Source organism: Myotis yumanensis, unplaced genomic scaffold (assembly GCF_028538775.1).
Source record: "Myotis yumanensis isolate MYYU_CA2020_CCGP unplaced genomic scaffold, mMyoYum1.0.hap1 SCAF_9, whole genome shotgun sequence".
Lineage (NCBI taxonomy): Eukaryota > Metazoa > Chordata > Mammalia > Chiroptera > Vespertilionidae > Myotis > Myotis yumanensis.
In genome coordinates, this window is record NW_027223760.1 from 46004687 (window position 1) to 46028810 (window position 24124).

The 24124-nt window shown below is 39.3% G+C and overlaps 1 protein-coding gene across 3 annotated transcripts in view; it reads left to right on the plus strand.

The window, feature by feature from the left end:
• CDK14 (cyclin dependent kinase 14) overlaps nt 1–24124 on the plus strand; it is a 522981-nt gene that overhangs the window by 387090 nt on the left and 111767 nt on the right. For all 3 annotated transcript variants that reach the window (XM_070424219.1, XM_070424218.1, XM_070424220.1), the window contains one exon: nt 14109–14157. In XM_070424219.1, the coding sequence (XP_070280320.1) occupies nt 14109–14157 (49 nt within the window). The remainder of the gene's footprint in view (nt 1–14108; nt 14158–24124) is intronic.

The following is a 24124-nucleotide window of genomic DNA, read 5'->3' on the forward strand; positions in this document are numbered from 1 at the left end:
TTATTCTTAATATTTTTCTTCTGAAAGTATAGAGTGTGTACTGAGAATTCTTTTATCTTCTTCAGTGCCCAAGGACTCTCTGTACTTTTACTAAAAATTTTACTAACTTCTGTGTTCTAAAAGACTATAGCAACTTAACAATTTAGATGAATTTTTATCTCTTCTTTTTTGCAACTGAGCAAGAATCATCCTCCAACTGCTCCAATTGTCCCTAGTGAGTCTAAGTGAGAACACAGCCCTTTGTAAATGTTCCAAATTTGGGCTCTTAAAGAAGGTTAGTATCTAACTTATAAAGTCTAAAGAAATAAGACAAAGGAGACTGTGAAAAAAATTAAGTGAATAAAGATGGGTGCAGAAAGAAACAATTAAGATCGGTAGTCATTTGGTCTGCCAAGTTTCTGCACTAGAAAACATGAAGGAATTTGTTGATTTTGGTGTAAATAGAATTTATCTTCCTCAACAACCTACAAAAGCATTTATCAAATGTGTCCTGGAAAGTAATATGATGTAGTAGAAAATAAGCTAACAGATTGAGAACTGCATGAGATCAGAGACTGCGCATAATACCTATTTTGATGTTCAACAAATGTTTGTTTCCCTGAATTATATTAATTAGAGGCCCAGGGCACGAAATTCGTGCACGGGTAGGATCCCTAGGCCTGGCCAATGATCAGGGCCGATCAGGGCACCTTCCTACTGCCGGCCAGGGCCTTCCTTCATTCCATGCTGCCCCCTGGTGGTCAGCGCACGTCATAGCAAGCAATCGAACGCACAGTCTAACTCGCGAGGGGACACTTTGCATATTAGCCTTTTATATATACAGATGAGTAAAACAGACATTACTTATGTGACTGACTGTTCTGATAGATATATATATTAGGGCATATATGTTTAAGTTATTCATATGATGTACAGGTGTCACTACAGATATATGGTACATAATAGGTCAGGGGAATCCAGAAGAATAACATGTGCAGATGGTGTAAGGCATGGGAGCTGATAAACAAGAAAGATGTTATGGGCCAAGCTTGAGACTTGAGGATGAGAGAAGATGTGGTAAATGCTTCCTGAGTTGGCTTGAGAGGAGTCAAGGGAAGACAATATATTAGATTGAGGCAAAGGAAGCCAATCTATGAGTCCTTTCATGCAGCCCAGTAACCAGACCATCAGGGGTCCTTGTCTCCCCCAGCCTGGACCTCATACTCCAGGGAAGAAGATGCACATTCCAAAAGGATAAAGGGATCAGTGGTAGGTCCATCAACCCTTCACCTCCTTATTCTGCCCCCACAAAGTACCCTAGAAAGTCTGAGGGAAAACAAAACATCTGAGCCATGAGGACATACTTTGTTTTGTTTTGTTTAATAGACTTTAATTTTTTTGGAGCATTTTTGGTTCATAGCAAAATTAAGTGGAAGGTACAGAAATTTCCCATATATGCCTTTCCCCATGTATGCACAGACAACCTCACCATATCAACACCCCCACCAGAGTGGTACATTTGTTACACTGATGGACCTTCACTGACATGTCAATATCACCCAAAGTCCATAGTTTACATTAGGATTCATTCTAGGTGTTGTATAGTCTATGGATTTGTACAAATGTGTAATGGCATGTATCCACCATCATACTATCACACAGAGTAGTTTCCCTGCTCTAAAAATCCTCTGTGCTCCACCTTTTTGTTTCTCATTCCCCCCACCCCCTGGCAACCACTGATCTTTTCACTGTCTCCACAGTTTTGCCTTTTTAAGAATGTCATACGATTGGACTTATGCAGGATGTTGCCTTTTCAGACTGGCTTCTTTCACTTAGTCATATGCATTTCAGTTTCCTTCATGTCTCCTCATGGCTTGATAGCTGATTTTTTTTTAGAGCTGAATATTCCGTTGTCTGGATGTTTATTCACTCACTCACCTACTGAAGGACATCCTGAATGTTCCAAGGTTGGATGGTTATGAATCAAGCTGCAGATTGTTGTGTGGATAGAAGTTTTCCATTCCTTTGGGTAAATACCAAGGAGTGTGATTGATAGATCAGACATGTTTTGCTTAGTTTTTGAATAGGTAATACATTTAAGCAACTCAAGATATCAAACAATACTGAGAGAAGCAAAGCCTCCCATCTACCACTTCCCCAGCATCACTGCCCCACCACAGACTCCATTTTACTAGTTTCTTATGTTCTTTTTAAAAAATATATATATTTTATTGATTTTTTACAGAGAGGAAGGGAGAGGGATAGAGAGTTAGAAACATCGATGAGAGAGAAACATCGATGAGCTGCCTCCTGCACACTCCCTACTGGTTATGTGCCCGCAACCAAGGTACATGTCCTTGACCAGAATCGAACCTGGGACCCTTGAGTCCACAGGCCAACGCTCTATCCACTGAGCCAAACCGGTTAGGGCTTATGTTCCTTTTCTTTACGTAAATGAAAGAAATTATAAAAGTATATTTTTATGTTTCAATTATTAAACAGTTTTGGCCTTGCTTTTCTCACTAATGCGTCCTAGGGCTTCCCATGCAGAGGAGGCCTGTGAGCTTCCCTCTTCTCTTACAGCTGCACTGTTTCCCATGGCATGGATTTAACCTGTTCCCCACGTATGGACATTTGGGTTGTTTCTAGTGTTTGGCTATTATAAATATTAAAAACCTGTAGGTAGGCACATACAATACACATTGCATGTATGCAAGTATATCTGAGCGATGTTACCGGATGTAAGGTTAAAGAATCAGTAAGTACTTAAGGCTGTAATTTTGAACTCTTCTGTCAGGCTGTTGTCCAAAGGGATGGTACGAGCTGGCTCTGTGACCAGCAATAGTACTGGGTGGTGAAGAGTACTTGGAGGAAAGTAGAGCAAGAAATGGGTTCAGGCAGTGCCAGGAAAGGAGGTGATTTACAGTTTTAAATGGTAAATATAATCAAGGAAGGCCCCACTAAAGAGATGACATTTGACTGAAGGACATGAAAGAGCCATCAAGAGATGGGAGGAGGAACTAGGAGAAGCTCCAGGGCGGTCTAGTCCTGCTCTCCCCTTTGTAAGGTGAGGGCCTGAGGTCAGGATGTCGCAGGACGCCCCCAGTTAGTGGAGAGGTGGAGTGGCCCAGCTCTCCCTGGGCTTCTGGTCAGTCCTCCCTTTTCCAGTGCACATCGCGGAAGATCCTACTGCTGGATCTGAATTGTGATTTCTCCCTGACCTTCTTCTACTGAACATTATTTCTTGACTCAACCTCTTTTTTGTTGTTGTTGTTTGCAAAGAACTTTACATTTTATTTTTCAATTCCAGATTACATTTAACATTATTTTGTATTGGTTTCAGGAATACAGTATAGTGGTTAGACAATTATATACTTTACAAAGTGGTCCCCTGATATTCCCACTACCCACCTGGCACCATACATGATGCCATATAATATTATTGACTACGTTCCCTATGTTGTTCTTTATGGACAATTAGTTTATAAAGAACATTTCAGAGAAGAAGAGAGGATCTGATCTCTGTATTTAGTAAAATACATCAAACCGCAAATATCACTTTGCATTAAGTAGTTTGGCCCCAAAATAACATGTAGATTCCATGTCTGATACTTTCAATCACTTCTTAAATGCTTCCAGCAAAACAGGCTTTTAACAGCTATTGAATGACACAGTATTATCCAGGAGTTTAAAAAGAAAGGCACTGTAAAATTCAGGGGTGAGGGTGGAGGGTGAGGTAGGAAATGTTCCCAAACAAGAAGCAATTAAAAGTCATGTAATGGCAAGTCCTGGCTTGGGAGAAGTTATTCTCACACCAGTTGGCAGTAATATAGGCATGGGGACAGCTTTTTCCCTATAGGTCCTTCGCTGACCCGAGGACTTGATATGAAATGTCATAGATACGGCCAATGCTATAACATGAAAATAAGAAATAGCCAAAAATCTTGATAACCACTCAAAAATGTAAAATACAGCAATCCTCCTTGTCCACAGTGTTTTCTGCATTTCAGTTACCTGTGGCCAACTGAGGCTCGAAAATATTAAATGGGAAATTCCAGAAATAAACAATTTATAAGTTTTAAATTGCATGCCGTTCAGAGTAGCGTGATTAATTCTTGGTCTGTGCCTCTCGGTCCTTCTCTGTCCTGCCTGGGGCATGAATCATCCCTTTGTCTCATGTATCCACAATGTATACTCCCCCTGCCCAGTAGTCACTTAGTAGTTTATCATTTACTAGACTGTCCTGTAATGTAGTGCTTATGTACAAATGGCCCCCAAGGTTAAGAGTAGTGATGCTGGCAATTCAGATATGCCAAAGTCAGTACCATTAATATTTCATCATTTACACAAAATATCAGTGGGCAAAGAAGTATACCCCACTCACGAAGGTGGGAGTAGAGAAGAGAGGAAATATTTTCTGAATAACTAATGTCCCCCACTAGGTCTTCTAACTTAGGACACTTGTTGTCTACTCCTGGCTAAAATACATGAATCAAATTAATTTCTGTTTAAAATAATGTTGATTTAAAATCCCTTTAAGACATTTTCTTAGGGCTTTATGACTATTGAGTAATAACACGCTAATAGGTGAGAGAAAAAAATCTTGGTTTTCATTACTTAAGATGCAAGTAATATTTTAAACACCCCCCCCCCCCCGGCCAATATTCAAGTCAGATAATAGGGTGATAAACCAATTATGAATAATTAGCTCAGTTGTAAAAATCTGATGAAATTTTCTTCCCTTACATATGATCCAGCACTCTCAAAATACCATTGTAGCTAATAAACAATAATGTTTGTAATTGAGATTCTTTTAAAAAGACATAAGTATGTGTGTGCAGAGATGCTTCCGCCTCTAGCAGCAGTTCTCAACCTGTGGGTTGCGACCCCTGAAAATACATCCTGCATATCAGATATTTACATTATGATTCATAACAGTAGCAAAATTACAGTTATGAAGTAGCAACAAAAATAATTTTATGGTTGGGGGTCACCACAACATGAGGAACTGTATTAAAGGGTCGCGGCATTAGGAAGGTTGAGAACCATTGGCAGAGCCACCTTTGTAAACCCAATTAATAATCTCTTGACTGTAAAAAAGGACAATTGGTACTCTCTCAGAATGCCAGCCCTTGCTCTCCACTAGGGCATTGAAATCACAGAATTACATACAAGGAGTTAGAAGAGCAATGACGTGTCTGTGATTTTTATGCATTTCTTTAACTGTTGCCTCAAGATGGATATTTAGGGTAGCTTAGCATTTATCCTCCCTAGAGTAGTACTGCTTTTATAGACCACATGTCTGCCTTGTCCATGTATAACATAACTGTGCCAGATGCTCAGCTTTTCACGCATATTAATAACAGTTGTGGCAGTAATAATAGCTAACAAGGATTGAATGTTTATTATGTGTCAGACACTCTTATTAGCTCTGGAGTTGTATTTTCTCAGTGAACATGCATGGCTAACTATTTAAAGTAAGGACTGCTATGAGGCCTGTGTGTAATATAGGAAAACTGAGGCACTGAAATATTTTTTTGAAGTAATATGTCTAAAGTCACTAGAATTGGAAGACATTTGTGGGGGATGTCCTGTGTACACAAGACAGGTTTGGTCTCCTAGACTTGAAAGCATAAGACACGTGAAGCCTGTGGAAAGAGCATTAGGAGTAAGGAGAGTATTATTTGTGTGCTTAGGTTTTTAAAAATAGGCTTCATTTCTTAGAGAAGTTTGAGGTTCACAGCAAAACTGAGCAGAGGGTATGGATCTTTCCCATATGCCCCTGGTCCTCACACATGCACAGCCTCCCCCATTATCAACATTCCCCACCAGAGTGGTTCATTTGTTATAACCAATGAGCCAACATTGACACATCATTATAACCCAGAGTCCATAGTTTGCATTAGGTTGCATACTTGGTATTGTACATTCAGTGGGTTTGGTCAAATGTGTGATGACATGTCTCCATCATTATAGTGTTACACAGAGTAATGTCACTGCCCTAAGAAAATCCCCTGTATTCTATCTATTCATCCCGCCCTCTCCCTTAGCCCCTAGCAACCACTGATCTTTTTACTGTCCCCATAGTTTTGCCTTTTCCAGAATCTCATAGTTGCAAGTGAGATTTTTATTGCTGGTTAAAGGAACTTTGATTTGTTTGTGCTTCTTATGTATCCCAGCTCTTTGGTAGCAGTAGACTGGGAGCAGAGATTGGTTCAGCCCCTGCCACTAGCCTGCTTCAGGGCCTCAGGCAACTCAGCCTTTCTTTTTTCTTTTTTCTTGATTTCAGAGAGGAAGGGAGAGGGAGAAAGAGATAGAAACATCAATGATGAGAGACAATCATTGATTGGCTGCCTCCTGCATGCCACCTACTGTGGAATGAGCCCACAAACCCACACATGTGCCCTGACCAGGAATTAAACCTTGATCTCCTGGTTCATAGATCAACGCTTAACCACTAGGTCACCCTGGCTGGGCCAACTCCACCTTTCTAACCACAGTTCACTTTCTTGTCACATGAAATGGCTAGACTACCATTTTGCTCAGGTCCTGTCTAGCTCCCACTTCCCTGGGAAGGCTAAGTGCTCCCTTCCTGATCTCTTTCCCCCTTTGCTGAGTTGAATGGAGGGGTGGGTGGGGACACACAGAGAGTGAGACACAAAGTCTCCTTTCTTTTCTGGGAGCTATAAAGAATCAGTCTGATTTGTGAATGATATAATTTAGACTTTAATAAATGCCTAACTGATTAAACTTGACCTCTCTAGAGAAAATGTCTTATGGAAAGAGAAGTGTTCCCTGACGTTTAGGTTGGGAAAGGTGTGGATAGTTAGAAGACTTCACCTGGGAATATACACTCCCAAACCCACATATGTATGTACATTGGAAAAACCGAATACTGTCCGAAGTCAGAGTATAATGAATATAACAGAATATTTGTTTATGAAAGTTGCTCAAAGGTTACTCATTTTAACATGCACACCATTGGGAATTGGAGGATGGTTTGCTGCAGCCAGGGCTGGGCAAGATGCTGCAGTTTGCTGGTTTCAGGGCTGAAGATGACTGTTAGCATCTGGGGAAGCCACTCTGGTGCCAGCTACAGGGCAGTGCAATTCTGGTCAGTGTTAACATGTCACATCAGAGCTTCTCACTGGTAACATTAGAGCTGTGTCATATCTCAAGCATAAATTTGGGGGATATCAAGTGTTTTAAAGCTGTGAATTGCAACTGTGCAATTTCTAAAGTGCCCTGTTTGGATCTCTGTGCTTTTGGGGGGCTGAGATATCTAAAATCCCCGTATTTTGGAACAAGCTTAGCCTTCTATTTGGGGTAAACCTTCTTCTGCTGTACATGAATTCTGCTCTACTTCTGTTCTAAGCACTATAGATGGTTTCAATTCAGCTATTATAAATCTTGATCAGAATATCAACTGAAATGTTTACTGCTAACCTGCTTTTCCTATGATAAATATATAAAGGTAAAATCTTGTAAATATAGTTTTCTCCTATTGATATTCCCTTAGTATTGGCTCCCATGACATAGGCTACTCATGACTTTATGTTTTGTGCACTGTTCTATTTACAGTGCCTAGAACAGTGCCTGGCAAGCAGCAGGCACACGATAAATATTTGCAGAATGAGTAAGAGAATGAATGAATACTCATGCCTTCTATCCTGAAGGACTTAGATATATTATTTGTTGCATAAACAAGTAACTAGGGTGACTGTCTGAAATGTCACCAGTGAGTCATGACTATGTTCATTATTCACCCTTATAAAGGACTGGGGTCCTTTTCTTCTATGGAAGTAATCTTGAGAAAGGCTTCAGGTTCCACACTTCAGCCAGGTAATAGGATGCTCACAGCTCTTTGCTTCTATCCTTACCACTTGTACAAGCTCAGAAAGAAAAAGTAAATGCATTTTTTAAATATATTTTTATTGATTTCAGAGAGGAAAGGAGAGGAAGAGAAAGATAGAAACATCAATGATGAGAGAGAACCATTGATTGGTTGCCTCCTGCATGCACCCTACTTGGGATCAAGCCCGCAACCCAGGCATATGCCCTTGACTGGAATCGAACCTGGGACCCTTCAGTCCACAGGCCAACGCTCTATCCACTGAGCCAAACCCAGCTAAGGCAATGCATTTTTTTCAATGCAAAAGAATCTGAAGGCATTTAATTGTGAATAGTTGAATATATGGTTTAGAGCAGTGATTTTCAACCTTTTCATCTCATGGCACGCATAAACTAATTACTAAAATTCTGGGGCACACCAAATATATATATTTGCCAATCTGACAAAAATAGGCATAATTTTTGATTCATTCACACCATATGGCTATTATTGTGCTGACTGTGTCATTTTTTTATTTGACAGTCTAAGGGAAAAGAGGTCAGTGCCCTTGACTAAATAGGCAGATAATGCATGTTTTAAAAATCCTTGCAGCACACCAGTGTGCCTTTTGTGGCACATTATCGAAAATTGCTGGTTTAGAAGAGTTAATTATAAAGTATGTCCAATATTTCCAATGGTGTTTTGGACATACTCATTTTGATATTGACTTATATTTATTCTGTGGTATTATTTACATTGGATGATATTAAATCCATTTGCAAAAGATATACTAAAGTTTGAGATGACTTTTGATTTTTTCCTCTATTGCTAGTCCTCCTTCACCTCCCGCCCCTCCAGCCCTCCCTCACCCACACCTTACCACCCCCCGCCCCCCCAAAAAAAAGAAAGAAAAATTTGAGTTTACAAATCCTGGCTTAGCCTTTCAAGTCCTTTGAACATACTTAGTCTTTTTATTTGTTGGTTAATTTAACTATTTTCTTGTTTTTGAAGTTAAAAACACAGCAGTGTCTCATAATGTACAAAGAACATTGGTGAAAAGGGAATGCAGAGATGAACAAAATATTCTGCTCCATACAGTCCATACTGATAAGCAGATGAGTAATTTCCAATTTAGGTTTCATCCTCCTGTGAATTCTAGGCAGCTCTCATAGAGTGCCGCAGGCCATTTCAGGTGTAGCTCTTTCAAGCTGGGGGCCTTGAGAATCTGCAGCATTGTTCTCCAGTTGTTTTCCCGTGGAATTTCAATGACTAGCAGTGTGCAAGCATGGCTGGCAGGGTGAGGGCAAACCTTCCCAGCCTCCTGTCTGTCCCCTGTCCTCATCATGCTGCATAGCAAGTGATTTCTTCCCTGGGCCCCTGCTGTGTGCGACCATCCTCTGCAGTGTCCCTGCAATAAGAGAAGGTAAAAATCAGCCTGCAGGTTTAAATTAATTACACTCTTCTGTTACGCTATGAGTTAGCCAGTGCTTTAAATCACAGCATCCTAAACTGCTAGTTTAAACATAATTGGAAAGAGAAAGCCGGCATGGAAGTACCCAGTGAGAGAGTAAACTTACTGAAGACCAGTGTAAAACACACATAGGCAAATACTCGAATAACGTGATACATTGGCTCCTAGGCAGTTGAATAGCTATTTTATTAAATGCACCTGTTCATTTGGGGCACTAATGTTAACCCGTTTTTGTTCTCGACACTTACATGGCGAATGATGTTGCTTTTGTTCTAATGGAACATTCTTTTTATTTGTGATGGAAATCGTTTTTAAAGTGCAATGTAAATGTAATGTACGCTCCTTGCAGAGAATGTTAGAAATGACTCTGTTGGAAGTGGTGGACTTTAGCAGCGCAGCTCTGAAAGATGCTGTTGGATACAAGACACCAGGTCCGGGGTGTTCCTCCTCGTTTCAGATGTCTGAGTTTATCTCGTCTTCTTTTGGGAGAGAAATAGATGCAGGGAGTGGCTGTGCCTCCGGGCTCTCCGGAGACTGTGTCTCTATCCACATGGCCGCACTTTTCATCCTGTGCTTGTAGTTCTGCATTTACATTTCGGTACCAGGGCTTCCTCATTGCCGTGTGCCCATTGCCCAGTGCGATGCCTGGCACAGCAGGCAGGTACCCAGGTGACACATGTTAAAGGAAGAGTTTATGTGACGTGTAGAGAAGGTTGTAGAATGACTTCTTTCTTATTTTTTCATAGTTTATATGGCATGTTTTATTACCAATTTTGGCTCTTTTATGTACAGCTAAAATTGACATATTGTAGTTCGGAAAAAAATTTCTATTAACATAGCCTGTCAAGCTCTAAATAGAAGCAATTCTTAGAAGTAACATTTATGTGTAGTCATTAATTGCCAAGAATAATAAGTTACTTGTAAATGTAAGATTGTATTAATTTTATCTGTAATGGAATTCTTGTTGCTCCCAGAATCATAGCAAATTATTAAAACTGCTTTGTGGGGAGTACAAAGTCAAGGAGATCAAATTTGTTTTACAAGGACATTTGATGTAATTAATTTTAAAAATATATCTTGCTTTTTAAATGCTAGACTTTAGATAATAATTTTTTTAAAAAAACCTTTATTCAAAGGAATATTCTTCCCATTTCTCCTTACTTTGTCGGTTAATCCTCAAATCTAGACTATTCCTTTAAATTTCTGCTCTACACCAACTAGCTGAATTATGTTGCATTTTATATAATTCAGTCTACTAGATAATAATTCAGACATTGGAAATTCTGTTGGTGAGCACTTTTGCCTATAGCTTTAGATCAATGATGCTTGTAGTCAAGCCGATCTTCAGTGAATGCACATCATTGTAGCAGTGGCCAGTTTCTGTACTGTTTGGTCAATGCCTGTGCCTTGCAGGTTTTAAATATTTGACAATTACCCTGCTTGAATGAAATTGTTGGATCCTGTGGTAGTTATAGTTTTCATTTTTTGAGGAACTTTCATACCATTTTCCATAGGGGCTACATCACTTTACATTCCCACCAAGAATGTACAAGATCCTCATCAGCACTTATCTCTTGTCTTCTTGATAATAACCATTTGAACAGGAGTGAGGTGATACCTCATTATGGTTTTGATTTGCATTTCCGTGAGGATTAGTGATGTTGAGCACCTTTCCCTGTACCTCTTGGCCATTTGAGTATATTCTTTGGGAAAAAAAATTTGTTCAGGTCCTTTGTCCATTTTTAAAATTGGATTATTTGGGTTTGTTTGTTTGCTATGAGTTACAAGAGCTTTTATATATTTTGAGATTGACCTCTTACCAGATATGAGGTTTTCTAATATTTTATCTCATTTTGTGGATTGCCTTTTATTTTGTTGATTTTTTTTTCTGCAGAGCTTTAGTTTCTTGTAGTCCTACTAGTTTATTTTGCTTTTGTTGCTTGTGCTTTGTATATTGTACCCATAAAATCATTGCAAGCTTCCCTGTTTTGTTTGTTTGTTTGTTTGTTTGTTTGTTTTTTCCTATGGTTTCAGGTCTTACATTTAAAGCTTTAGTTCTTTGGGGGGTTTTTAGTTAATTTTTGTAAGTAGTGTAAGGTAGGTATGCAGTTTTATTTTTAAATTTTTTTGCGTATGCATATCCAGTTTTTCTATCACTGTTCATTGAAGAGACTGTCTTTTCTCCATTGAGTATTTTGGCTCCAGGTCAAATATTAGTTGACTTTATCTGCATAAATTTATTTCTGGTCTCTCTGCTCTCTTTCATTAGTCTATGTGTCTGTTTTTATGCCAGTACCATACTGTTTTGATTGCTATAGCTTTCTAATAACTTTGAAACCAGGAAGTATAATACCTACAGCTTTTTTCTTTCTCAAGGTTGTTTGACTATTCAGGGTCTTTTCTGGTTCCATATGAATTTTGGGATTATTTTTTCTATTTCGGTAAAAAAAATGCCACTGGAATATTAACAGGGATCACATTAAATCGATAAATGACTTTGGGTAATATGAACATTTTACCAATATTAATTTTTTCAATTATGAACATGGAATATCTTTCCATTTATTTGTATCTTCTTCAGTTTCTTTTATCACTGTCTTATATTTTTCAGTATACAGATCTTTCAGCTCCATATTTACATTTATTCCCAGGTATTTTATTGTTTTTGTTATTAGAAATAGGATTGTTTTCCTTATTTTTTTCTTGGATAGTCATCAGTATATGGGAATGCAACTGATTTTTGTAGATTGATTTTGAGTTCTGCAACTTCACTGAATTTGTTTATTAGTTCTAACTTTTTTGGTGGAATTTTGAAGATTTTCTGTATAGAAAATTGTCAACTGCAGCCTGGTCAGCTTGGCTCAGTGGTTGAGCATCGACCTATGAACCAGGAGGTCATGGTTTGATTCCTGGTCAGGGCACATGCTGGGTTGAGGGCTCAATCCCTTGTGTGGGGCATGCAGGAAGCAGCCAATCAATGATTCTTTCTCTCTCATTATTGATGTTTCTATCCTTTTTTCCCCTTCCCTCTCTCTGAAATCAATAAAAATATATTTAAAAAAAAGAAAGTTGTCATCTGCAAACAGAGACAATTTTGCTTCTTTCCATTTTGCATGCCAAATTATCTGTCTGTCTGCCTGCCTGTCTATCTATTTACTTATTTTCTTGCCTAATTTCTCTGACTCGGACTTCTAGTTACTGCTATGTAGTATAGGGGTGGTGAGAGTGGCACCTTGTCTTGTTCCTGATCTTAAAGGAAAAGCTTTCTACCTTTCACTATTAAGTATAATATTAGCTGTGGGCTTGTCATATATGGACTTTATTGTGTTGAAGTATGTTCCTTCTATGTCCAGTTCATTAAGAATTATCATGAATGGATGTTAAATTTTGTCAAATTATTTTTCTGCATTGATTGAGACAATCATGTGACATTTTTCTACTAAAGTGATATATATTTTTGACTTGCATATGTTGAATCATTCTTACATCCCAGGATGCATACTACTAAAGAAACATTAATTTTTCATTGCTTGTGGGAAAATGAAAAGTGACCTGTCAGCATCTATTTAAATGTAAAATGTACATACAATTTGCCAAGCAGTTTTACTATTTTGGGGAATCTACCAAACAGAGATGACATGAAAGCATCAGTGTATAGAGATAGATGTGCAAGGATATTTGCTAAAGCATTGTTTTTAAGCTGAAGGAACAGGGAGCCACCTAAATTTTCATCAGCTTGAGAATGATCAAATAACTTATGGTACTTCTATTCTTTGGAATATTCATAGAGTTTTATAACAATGTTACATCTATTTTTTTGATTTGAAGGATTGCCCAGTGTATATTAGCAAATGCCTAAAAACTTTAAGAGAATGGTTATTGTATAATCCAGCTAAAAAAATTAAAATAGTGTATATAGTGAATGGGTATGTGTTTATTTTTTTATTTGTATTTTTTCTTTTTTTTATATTTTATTGATTTTTTTTTTTTTTACAGAGAGGAAGGGAGAGGGATAGAGAGCTAGAAACATCGATGAGAGAGAAACATCGATCAGCTGCCTCCTGCACACTCCCCACTGGGAGTGCCCGCAACCAAGGTACATGCCCTTGACTGGAATCGAACCTGGGACCCTTGAGTCCGCAGGCCGATGCTCTATCCACTGAGCCAAACCGGTTAGGGCTGGGTATGTGTTTATTAACATAAGAATTGTGTGGAGACATATGAAGCCATTAACTATTGCTATATCATCAGAAGTAGACAACAGGAGCAGGAGAGATTATCAGTATCTGTTATGTGCCTCTTTGCTGTTTCACTTGGTAAAACAAATGTTATGTTTTAATTGAAAAAACATGAAGTTGTTCAATGATAAATATTCACTACAGGACACTGGTAGTTTGGCCTAGAGCAAGTGCAGATGTCATAGAGTGTAAGAAAGGAGAGCTAACAGTATCGTATTTGATCAGAGATCTCTTCATAGAGAAAATAACAGGTCTCACTTTACCGTTGCATCAATGTTCTCCTGTAAATCTACTTACAGTTTGGAACTTATATTTATTTTTTAAACCCAATTAAAACTTTGTTATTCTAAGAAATAATGACTACGAAACCAGATTATGAAACAGATCACTCTAGTCAAAATTAAACAATGCTTTATTGTTTAAAATGTTAAGATCTTCCTGTTTTTGAAGGTGAAGACCTACTATGGCTAGCATAATATGGCTAAGTTGAACACTATCTTTTTAAAAGTTGATTTCTAGACATAATTTTTGAACAGTATAACAATATATACATTTGCAACAGATTGTTTATCATTTTTCTTTGTTTCAGAACGCTTTACCGTGTACAGCTCTAAACACCTTAGACAAGCCTGGAATAAGTAAGTCTTTTACAGATTGTTCTCTCTCTCTCTCTCTCTCTCTCTCTCTCTCTCTCTCTCTCTCTCTCTCTTTCTCTTTTAATTTTTAAGACTCTCCTGATAAGTTTTCATGACATTTTTTCATTATTCATTCATCCATTCATTTAACCATTAACCAGTTAACTGAGCCCTAACTGTGCCAGCCACTGTCTTCAGACTGAACCAACACTGTTGTATAGACGAGTTTGTGTTCCTAGAGCAATGTGGCCTTACCTCATTGTTGTAAGTCCTAAAATTCATTTGGTCAATCTTGTAACTAGATTTCAAGAAACATTTTAGTGTCAGAAAAATAGCATTTATTAAGTACAATATAACGACTGATTTTATCATCTAAATAAGGTTGGTGACAACTGTTGAGCTAGATAAAATTGATCTTTCAGATTTTTTCAGTTCACCTATTTCCCCCATAAGCTTTATGGGGAAACTAAGTACATACATCACTCAAAGTATATGCACTCCATTTATTTAATTTCTGTTCTGTCACCTGACCTTGTTAAAATAGTTTTATTTCTTGGTTTCAAAATATGATGAAATCTGTAGATCTGGGTTACTCAAGTTATTCAAAGGTCTTTTATTGCAAGCCAAGCTGTTAGTAAATCATTGAAAGTTGAAAGGCAGAGTAATTGAGTCACCCATCTCATGGTGGGTATCACATTTCAAGCACTATGCTAGGGAAAAGGTAACTAGAACTCCTTTGATAAAATATACTATAATTTTTCATAACAAAATTTTGTCTCTGGGGAATTTAGTGTTATTATCTCACTTTTTACTGTCATTATATTTTAATTATAGATGCCATAAGTTATGAAAATAAAAAGTAGGACAGAACCTTTTTAAATAACAATGTCTTTAATCAATACTGTCAGTAGATACAGTGGACAGCTTATTATGAGGAACTCATGGAATTTATACATTAAATTCTGCAGTGGTTTACTTGAAAGATCTGGCCATTTATTTTGATTAAATTCATACTTAGAAGAATACTCTAGTGTAATTATTTTTGTCTAACACATGGCCTTGCATTTGTTATTGGAAGAGTCAGTTCTAAATATCTAGAGTCTCCCTAATATTTAGGGAGGCATACCCTATGCTGGGAGCATTCTGTGTGTGTTCCTTACCTTTTACTGACCCCTTCGCTCCCATCACCACCACCCCTGATCAGCAGTCTAACATATTTTAATTACGTGCTTTCATACATTAGGTAATATATACAGTGTATAGTTTCCACCTTAATGAAATGATTAAACACATCCCTCTCTCCTAATTTCTCGAAAAGTTTTGTTCAACCAACTAACCACGTTATGAAACAATTCATAAAGGCAGTTGAATCTCTAACCCTATCTTTGAAATAACAGGAAAATTTGGCACATCCTATGTAATAAAAGCCAAATATGCCAAGTGTCTGGCCATCCTGTCATTTGTTCAACCAATCAAAGTATAATATGCTAATGATATGTTAGGCTGCTCAACTGCTTGCTATGATGTGCACTAACCACCAGGGGGCAGACAGTCGACCGGTCAACTGTCGCTATGATGTGCACTGACCACCAGGGAGCAGATGCTCTGACCCATAGGTTAGCTTGCTGCTGGGGTCCAGCTGAGTGGGACTGAGCGAGACAGGCCAGATACTCCCTGGAGCCCTCCCATGGTCCCACCCTGGCTGGCCAACCTCCCACGTCCTTTCCTGGCCCCGATCGTGCATCAGTGGGGTCCCTCAGCCTGGCCTGCGCCCTCTCGCAATCCAGGAGCCCTCAGGGGATGTCGGAGAGCCGGTTTCGGCCATTCCTGCAGGACAGGCCGAGAGACCCCCCCGAATTAGTGCACCGGGCCTCTAGTCTACATATAATATTAGTTGTAGAAAATAGCCTCCACTTAGATAACTCCTTTTCTTTCCTTCAGCCAGACAAAGCTAGAATGGCCTCCAAATTGCCCATGAAAATATATGATAATTCTTATCCACTTAGAATAGTCTACAACACACAGGGCCCTGGGGGCGAGGCGGGGGCAGGGAAGAGGTCTATGGATGATGCTTGATATTTCTTCCACTGCCCTCTTGTGAACTTATATGCTCCCCTCCAGTCATTCATTGTTACAGTTGTATTCAGCACCTGCCATCATGGGCACACTAACATATATGCCCCAAGGAATGGCCTCTCTTGTCCAGTCATTCCATAGTGACTAATGGGATGTCCCTCAGAGAAGACTCTTTTGTCCATTTACATTACTCTATCCCAGAAGAAACTAGGTTATGTAATGTCTTCCAAAGAGAAAAAGAAAATTGAAGTAGTACTCACACTTTGTGTTGTTTCACTTCAATCTAACCACCTAAGACCTGATGCTTTCCTTTCTCTGGGAGGTATCGCTTATGTCACAATAACAATAGATAATTTCATTGACAAAAATCAGGATGTGCAATCCTGGTAGTGCTGCTTTAGAAATTTTAAAAATTATGTGTTGTACTCAATATTTAAATTTTTTTTAAAGGTTCAAGATATCAGCTTTTACTTTTGAGGGCAAATAAGAATTCTTAGGAATATTATTGCTTACAAATGAGAGCACAGTGTCTTTTTAAGAAATTACTTTAGAGATATTTATTACTTGCATTTTCCATGAATATAGGATTTATAATTTTTCAACCAAAAACAAAGTCTAAAATACTGAAGACAGTATTACATGTTCATGTAAAGTTTTTGTTAATCAGTTGATAGAATTGTAATGATTTTTTTCATCTCTACCATCACATATGCTTTTAAAAATTTTGAGAATTAATTCAAAGTTATTTAATAAACTGAGTCCCACCTTAGATTACTTTGAAAACATTTTATTTTATTCATTTTTTTTTATATTTTATTGATTTTTTACAGAGAGGAAGGGAGAGAGATAGAGAGTTAGAAACATCGATGAGAGAGAAACATCGATCAGCTGCCTCCTGCACATCTCCTACTGGGGATGTGCTCGCAACCAAGGTACATGCCCTTGGCCGGAATTGAACCTGGGACCCTTCAGTCCGCAAGCCAACACTCTATCCACTGAGCCAAACCAGTTTCGGCTTTGAAAACATTTTAGGTAAAAATATTAAAAGCTGAGCTTGAGCAAAATTTTTTAAATGATCAACATGACTTATTTAGGAACATGCTAATTTTAAGTCCCTGTAAGTCTTATTTTTGTTGCCTTAAGGATTTATTTCAGAAAACACTAAGTAAGAAAATCATCACTAAAAATTTTTATTAAAATATTACTTTCTGGTATCCCAGTGTTACATACTGAATCCTTAGAGCCAACAAACTCTAGCCTTAGGCAATTCGAACCCCATCCAATTTAGAAAGAACTGAGAATTCAGAGACATTAATTAGATTATTGATTCTTCCTCCACATGGACATGTGACCCTGCAACCATCATTGACATTTCAACACTTCTCACTTCAAAGTGAGGTCTGGATTCCGAAGCACTGCATTTAAACCCTATTGAGCAAGTGCTGACTTTCTCCATCGCTACAAACAAATTTGCTTGTCTACAACACAATTATGAAACTGAAGCAACTGATAAATTCTCTTGTACAGCAGTAATAGATTCAAAACAGAGTGAACTCATTTGCAAGAATTAATTTGAATTCAATTTAGATGGGTTAATAACAGATGGGTAGGTTAACATAAAGAAGTAAGTCACTATTCAAAATTAAGTAACAATGTCTTTAAAAATATTTATTAACTCAGCTATTGAAGCCAGTGGGTATGTTCACCTGCCTGGGAGAATAAGGATTTCTTGAGAAATGAATCCTCAAGTCTCTTTGAACGGCTGTAACATGTGACCCAGATTATTTGGGGGCCAACTCTGCCCTAGGTAACACCCATACAACTCCCTGCTGACTTCATTTACACCAGTAACCATGGGCATAATTTTATCCTTTGAAGGATTTTTTTAGTATTCTGGGCAAACAAAGCACCGATGGGAGAAAAATATCAAAAGACCTAGCAGCTATCTAAACTCAAAAAGGATAATATAAAGAAGAAATCTTAATTATAGGATTGGGAATAATAAATATACATCAATAAAGAAAAGAAAGTTGGTTTATTCCCTTATACTGGAAGTGCGTGATCTGGGTGGGCTCTTCCTGCTCCAAGGGGATTTGGGGCTGAAGGGACACAAATCTTAATTTTATAAATGCATGTACTGTTTCCTGACTGCCTTCAAAACATTCCACTTTATTGCATTGGAGTTATAAAGACTCTCCCTATTTTTCTTTCAAATCTCTCTATTTATAGTTGTCTGACATTGGCATGTATGTGCAATCAGCCAAGAATTTCAGCCACTTAACAGATCTTTTATTATTTTGGCTGCAGAAGAAGCCTTAGTATATGTTCTCCAGCAAAGTTAAGGGTCGGATTCCAGGAACACATTTGCTTATTTTGGAACTTTTTAACAGCTGAACAATTTTTGGGAGGTTTGAAAGTAGCAAAAAGAGAACTAAGGATAAACCACCAAAGTCACAGAAGACAAGACTTGAAAACACAGCTGGTAGCTGATAGAGCAGAGCCTGCCCACAGACTCGCATAGGTGTAGGCCAGCCTTGTCCTGCTCGCTCTTCCCACATGCTCTGGTTCTCCTTATAATCCTTCCTGTTAGTTAAGTTCCACTGGATTTCTTCTAAGAATTAAAAAAAAAAAAAGCTTTAAAATCTGGAATAAACACAGATTTTTAACAATGAAGCTACCTTTATGAAGATGCAAAAATAGAGGAAGAAAGCATTCACCTGTGTATATTTAAAATTATCAGCAGAGTCACAAACCCTAACATAGTGTTCTTGAATTTTCATTAGAATATTTTATTTAATTTGATGATTAACTTCTAATACATATTTTAAAGATTACTTGCTAGATAGTTGTGCCATATGTGCATAAAATGTATTCAAAATAAAATTTGGAGGAATAACAAATTTCACTCCATATATTTATGTTGGTGGTTCTCTACTGAATTTTTATTGCCATATTTAATTGCTTATCGTTAAGATTTAAATCAATGCCTTCTCAAGAAACCAATGGTCCCTGTTTTCTACTCTACCTTATTCTAAGTTGATCTGAAATTTGCTAAAATAATATATTACAAAGTAAGATCGAGCTTTCAGTTTCTTTACCAGTTGTTTAGGAATGTAAGTGAAAGGTAACAACAGTTATTGACACTAGGAGGAGCAGTTGAGTTGAGCCAAATCTTTAAATTATCTTTCTCCACTTTCATTTTTTCATTGTTGATCATTTTTGTTATAATTCTATTTACTTCAAAGTAAATATTTTAATATATTTAGTGCCCAGAGATTTTTTTCTCACAATATCTTCAAAGAAATTGTTCTTTACATCATCAATGCACTTTTTTTAGGATAGGTTTATTGGCGTCACAAGCTCTTAAAGCAGACACTGGGCAGACATTTTGGAATTCTGTTTTTTTAACTCAAAGGAAGACCTGGAGTTGCAAATGTCAACTGCTGAGTTCTTTGGAATTGAGTTCAGTCTTAGGAGGCTACATGGAGTGTAATTTCACACCACACCCTTGAAAATAGTGTTTTTAACACGTGGACAATCAAATCAAAGCAAGTGTCCTGACCTTGGTTATCCACACATGGTAATGTTTGGGGACTTCATAATGTCGCCTGCCTACTTGAAAGTCACAGTTCAGAGCAGTTTCTGGGGACATGCATTTTCACAAGAATGAACCATTAGTTTAGGTACTAAAAGCATTATGTAGGTGAGATGTTTATCAGATCCATTAAACCCCTTGTCACCCAATGAAAGCAGCTCTTCTAGAAAATTGCAGAGTGGATTCTTGAAAGGGAAAAAGAGGGAGTTCTAAAATAGCAGCTGATTTCCAGGCTCTGGTAGTAGTCCTAGAAAGCCTCAAAGTAGACAGCATAAAGGTCCATCCAAAGACACGGGTTGGGGTCAGGGGCCAGGAGCACAGAAAGAAAGCTGTCCAAGAGAAAGCTGGCAAGTTTGCCAGAGGCCTAGTCCCGATCACTGACAGTAGCAAAGCATAAATGTGATAGCATATGAAATGTTCCTAGTCAAAGCCATAACATACCCTCATTGACCATAGTCATAGCTATGATGGGGACAGAAGGGTAATTAACATTGGGGCAGCCTTTTGCAATATAGAATTTGCTTTTATATATGTTGTCACATCCTTATATCCTTATAACAATCTTGGGGAGGTAGTCGGGGAAGATACAACAGCATTTTATAGCTTGAAATAAATCAATAAAAAAAACTTGCTCAGTGAGGTTAAATGATCAAGCCTACTGAAAATTATAGCTTGGAATCTGTGCCCCAATGTAAATCTTATGAAAGAAATATTACCAATTTTAAAACCCTGATATTTGAGTGGGCTCAGCAATACCTGTTTTTATTTTGTTTTCACAACAACTTTGGGTAGAGATGTCTCTTCTGGGAACTGAAGTCATTCATTCCTAGTCTAGTTTTTAGACATCTGGAGAGCTGGGATGGAGTAGAAGCTTGACTTCCTGTATCTTGGGGAGATAGTGTCTGCAGCAGGCTGACCACCCACATCAGCTCGCGTCTCTCCTGTGCCAGTGCTGGGGAGTGTGCCATTTGGAAAAAGGTGGGATTGTGACAGTCTCGGTTCTGGAGATGACAGCCTGCTGGCCACCCACTCAGTTCTTAGTAGTGAGATTTGTTGCCCATTCCACACAGCTCCCGCTGTCCCCAGGAGATGATCCTCTGGCATTCTGTGTCATTGCCAGATTTCTTGTCCATGTCTTTCTTTCTGAAGTGAAGAATTCACTGTCATTAATAATCCCTGGTGATGGCCAAGGGCAGGCCCCGTACTGTTTGTTATCGGTTGGGCATGAGTTTTTTTTGTTTTTCTTCTGATGGACAGAAAATATCCATCTCCTCGCTCACTAATTGGCAGTACGTGCCAGGCCTGGAGTTGGCAACAGCCATTGTTTTTCATCCTTTTAGATTATGTGTTGGATTCGTCATCCAAAGTACACTCTTAGGGTGCAGCTAATACCTTCCTTCTGCCGTCCAGCTCATTAAGGAATCAAACCCAGCCATGCTCTGAAGCAGCACAGAGTTTCCGGGTGCAGCTGGGCTGCAAGGTTCCCTGAGAGGAGGCCAATAGGATTAGGTTTTCTCAAACTGGTCCCCAAAGCAGATTCTAGAAGTATGAACTGAAGAAATTCCTCTGCTTCTCCAAAATATAGAATGGTGCGTTTATATTCTGTGGCTGCCATAACTAATTACACCAAGTTTATTGGTGCGAAACACCACAACGGTATCATCTCACAGTTCTTCTGGGCAGTCTGGATGGACTCTGTTGGTTTCTCTGATCTGGGTGTCACAAGGCCAAAGTCAAGGTGTTGGAAGGCCTGGGCTCTGTAGGAGGCTCTAGAGCAGCGGTTCTCAACCTGTGGGTCGCGACCCCTTTGGCGGTCGAACGACCCTTTCACAGGGGTCGCCTACGACCATCCTGCATATCAGATATTTACATTAGGGTTCATAACAGTAGCAACATTACAGTTATGAAGTAGCAACGAAAATAATGTTATGGTTGGGTCACAACATGAGGAACTGTATTTAAAAGGCCAGAAGGTTGAGAACCACTGCTCTAGAGGAGAATCTGTTTTCAGGCTCATTCAGGTTGCTGGCAGAATTAAGTTTCTCATGGTCATCAGGCTAAGGCCCTGTGTCCTTACTGGGTTCAGCTGGGAGTCTCACTCAGCTCCCGAAGGTCACCTGTGCTCCTCATCATGGTGCCCCCTCCTTCAAACCAGCAGCAGTGCAGTGAGGCCTTTTTATGCTTCAGATCTCTCACGTCTCCTACTGTGATCAGTGGGGAACTCTCCCTACCTGTTGCTGGGGGTGGGGTAGGGATGGGCTTCTCGCCATATCTCAAGAAAAAGAATTTTCTGAGAGTCGCCCAGGAGAATAAGTGGCGTTTATTTGCATGGAGTTAAATCCCTGAGTTTCCAGGGCCTCATTTCCTTTTGTCCTGTCAAGGTGAAGGAAGGAGTCCAGTTGGGCCTTTAGCAGGGCTACGATTAAAGCCATTGCCCAGAGTTTCCATTCCATGTTGGGGCACAGTCCAGTCCAGTATCAGGTGAGCTTAGTTTGTGTTCCCTGTGGCAACCCATCAGTTCACTGAGTGCGAGGTCTACAGGGCCACATGGCTATGGAGGGAACACGGGCAGGAGCAAAGCCTGAGGAACCAAAGAGCCACAAACCAAGTGCCAAGAGAACAAACTTTGGAGGATTATGTATTCCCAAATTTTCATGGGCTCCACTCCCTCTGGCCATTGACTTCTTTTCCAGGTTAGACTGACAGGTACCTGCCCTACGTCACCCCAACTTCACTACACGTGCACTCACCTCCCCTTTGTTGGACCCCTTCCCCCAGTGATTTGCAGGGAATGGACCAGTGGTTCCCAGGAGGGTTAAATCGCAGCTTCCTGGTGAAGCTGCCCAGGTGGCCATGCTTACAATGTCTGGCCTCCCTTTTGCTCCTTTCCTGTTATTAATAACCAGCTAATTACAACAGTATCACTTCCACCCTCTCTTCTGCCTCCAGCGAGACAGTTTTCTACTTCTAAGGCCCACGTGTATAGTTCAGGTTAATCTCCCTATTTTAAGGTCTGTAACTGTAATTGCATCTAGGAAGTCTCTGCCATAAAAGGTAACACATTCACAGGCTTCAGGGTTTGGCAAGTGGACATCTTTGGGGCCAGTCTGCTTTCCACCAGTCGGTGCTGGGGTTTCCTATTCAGGGATGTCACTGGGTGAGGTGGAGCAGAGGGGCAAGCCCAGCCCTCCCCAGCAGTCACAGCCTGCTTTGCCTGGTCTCTGGCCCATCAGGTGACAAGGATGGGCCTCTGATTGATGGTTCCACTTTTTGCCTGGTTCAATTTAGGTATCCTCCAAATTATATGTAGGTAAGAAATTATTTCCCACCCTCAGCACAGAGAAAAAGAGTGTTCTCAGGAAAGCTTTTAGTCACTGAGAGAAGTAACATTTGGCTTGACATTTCTGTCCCCTTTAAGTCAGTGCTGTCCTATAGAACCTTCTTTGTCGATGGTCTTTCTGCACTGCTCAATGCAGCAGCCATTAGCCCCTGCGGCTATTGAGCACTTGAAATGTGGCTAGTGTACCTTGGGAACTTAATTTTTAATTTAATTTAAATGTAGTTAATTTAGCCTTAACTGGTTTGACTCAGTGGATAAAGCGCCGGCCTGCAGACATAAGGGTCCTGGGTTTGGTTCTGGTCAGGGGCACATACCCAGGTTTGGGGCTCGATCCCCAATAGGGGGCATGCAGGAGGCAGCCGATCAATGATCCTCTCTCATCACTGATGTTTCTATCTCTCCCTCTACCTTTCTCTCTGAAATCAATAATATTTAAAAAAAAATAAATGTACTTAAGTGTAAATAGCCACATGCTTAGCTACCATACTGGGTGGCACAGCTATAGATCAACATGTAAACTATTCCTTTATTTTCAGTGCCCACAATGTCAGACAAGTATGGATGTCTGATGCTTTGGAAATTCTAGGCCCGAGAATCCTTGCATTTTGCACTCAAGTACCCAGAGAGCTTGCTTTATATTTTTGCTTCTCACTACTGTCTTTTATTTGTAAACACTCTAAGAAGATAATAGCTCTGGAGGACCAAGTAAGTTGTAATGAATCTGCAGAGGGACAGTTGGAAGTATCAAAGAACATCAAGCACACATTCCTTCCCCTCCTGCTCTCCTCTGGAAGCCATGCTGCTCCCTCCTCAGGGGTACTGCCTGTTGCAAGCCCTCTTTTCCTTTCTCCTTCTCCTGTTCTCTCTTTTCTGTTGGGAACGGTTAGGGGTTAGACACACAGTTCTCTCCCCTTTTTGAACTCCCTTGAGTATTTGCCTCTCTGCTGATGTTCCCAGCT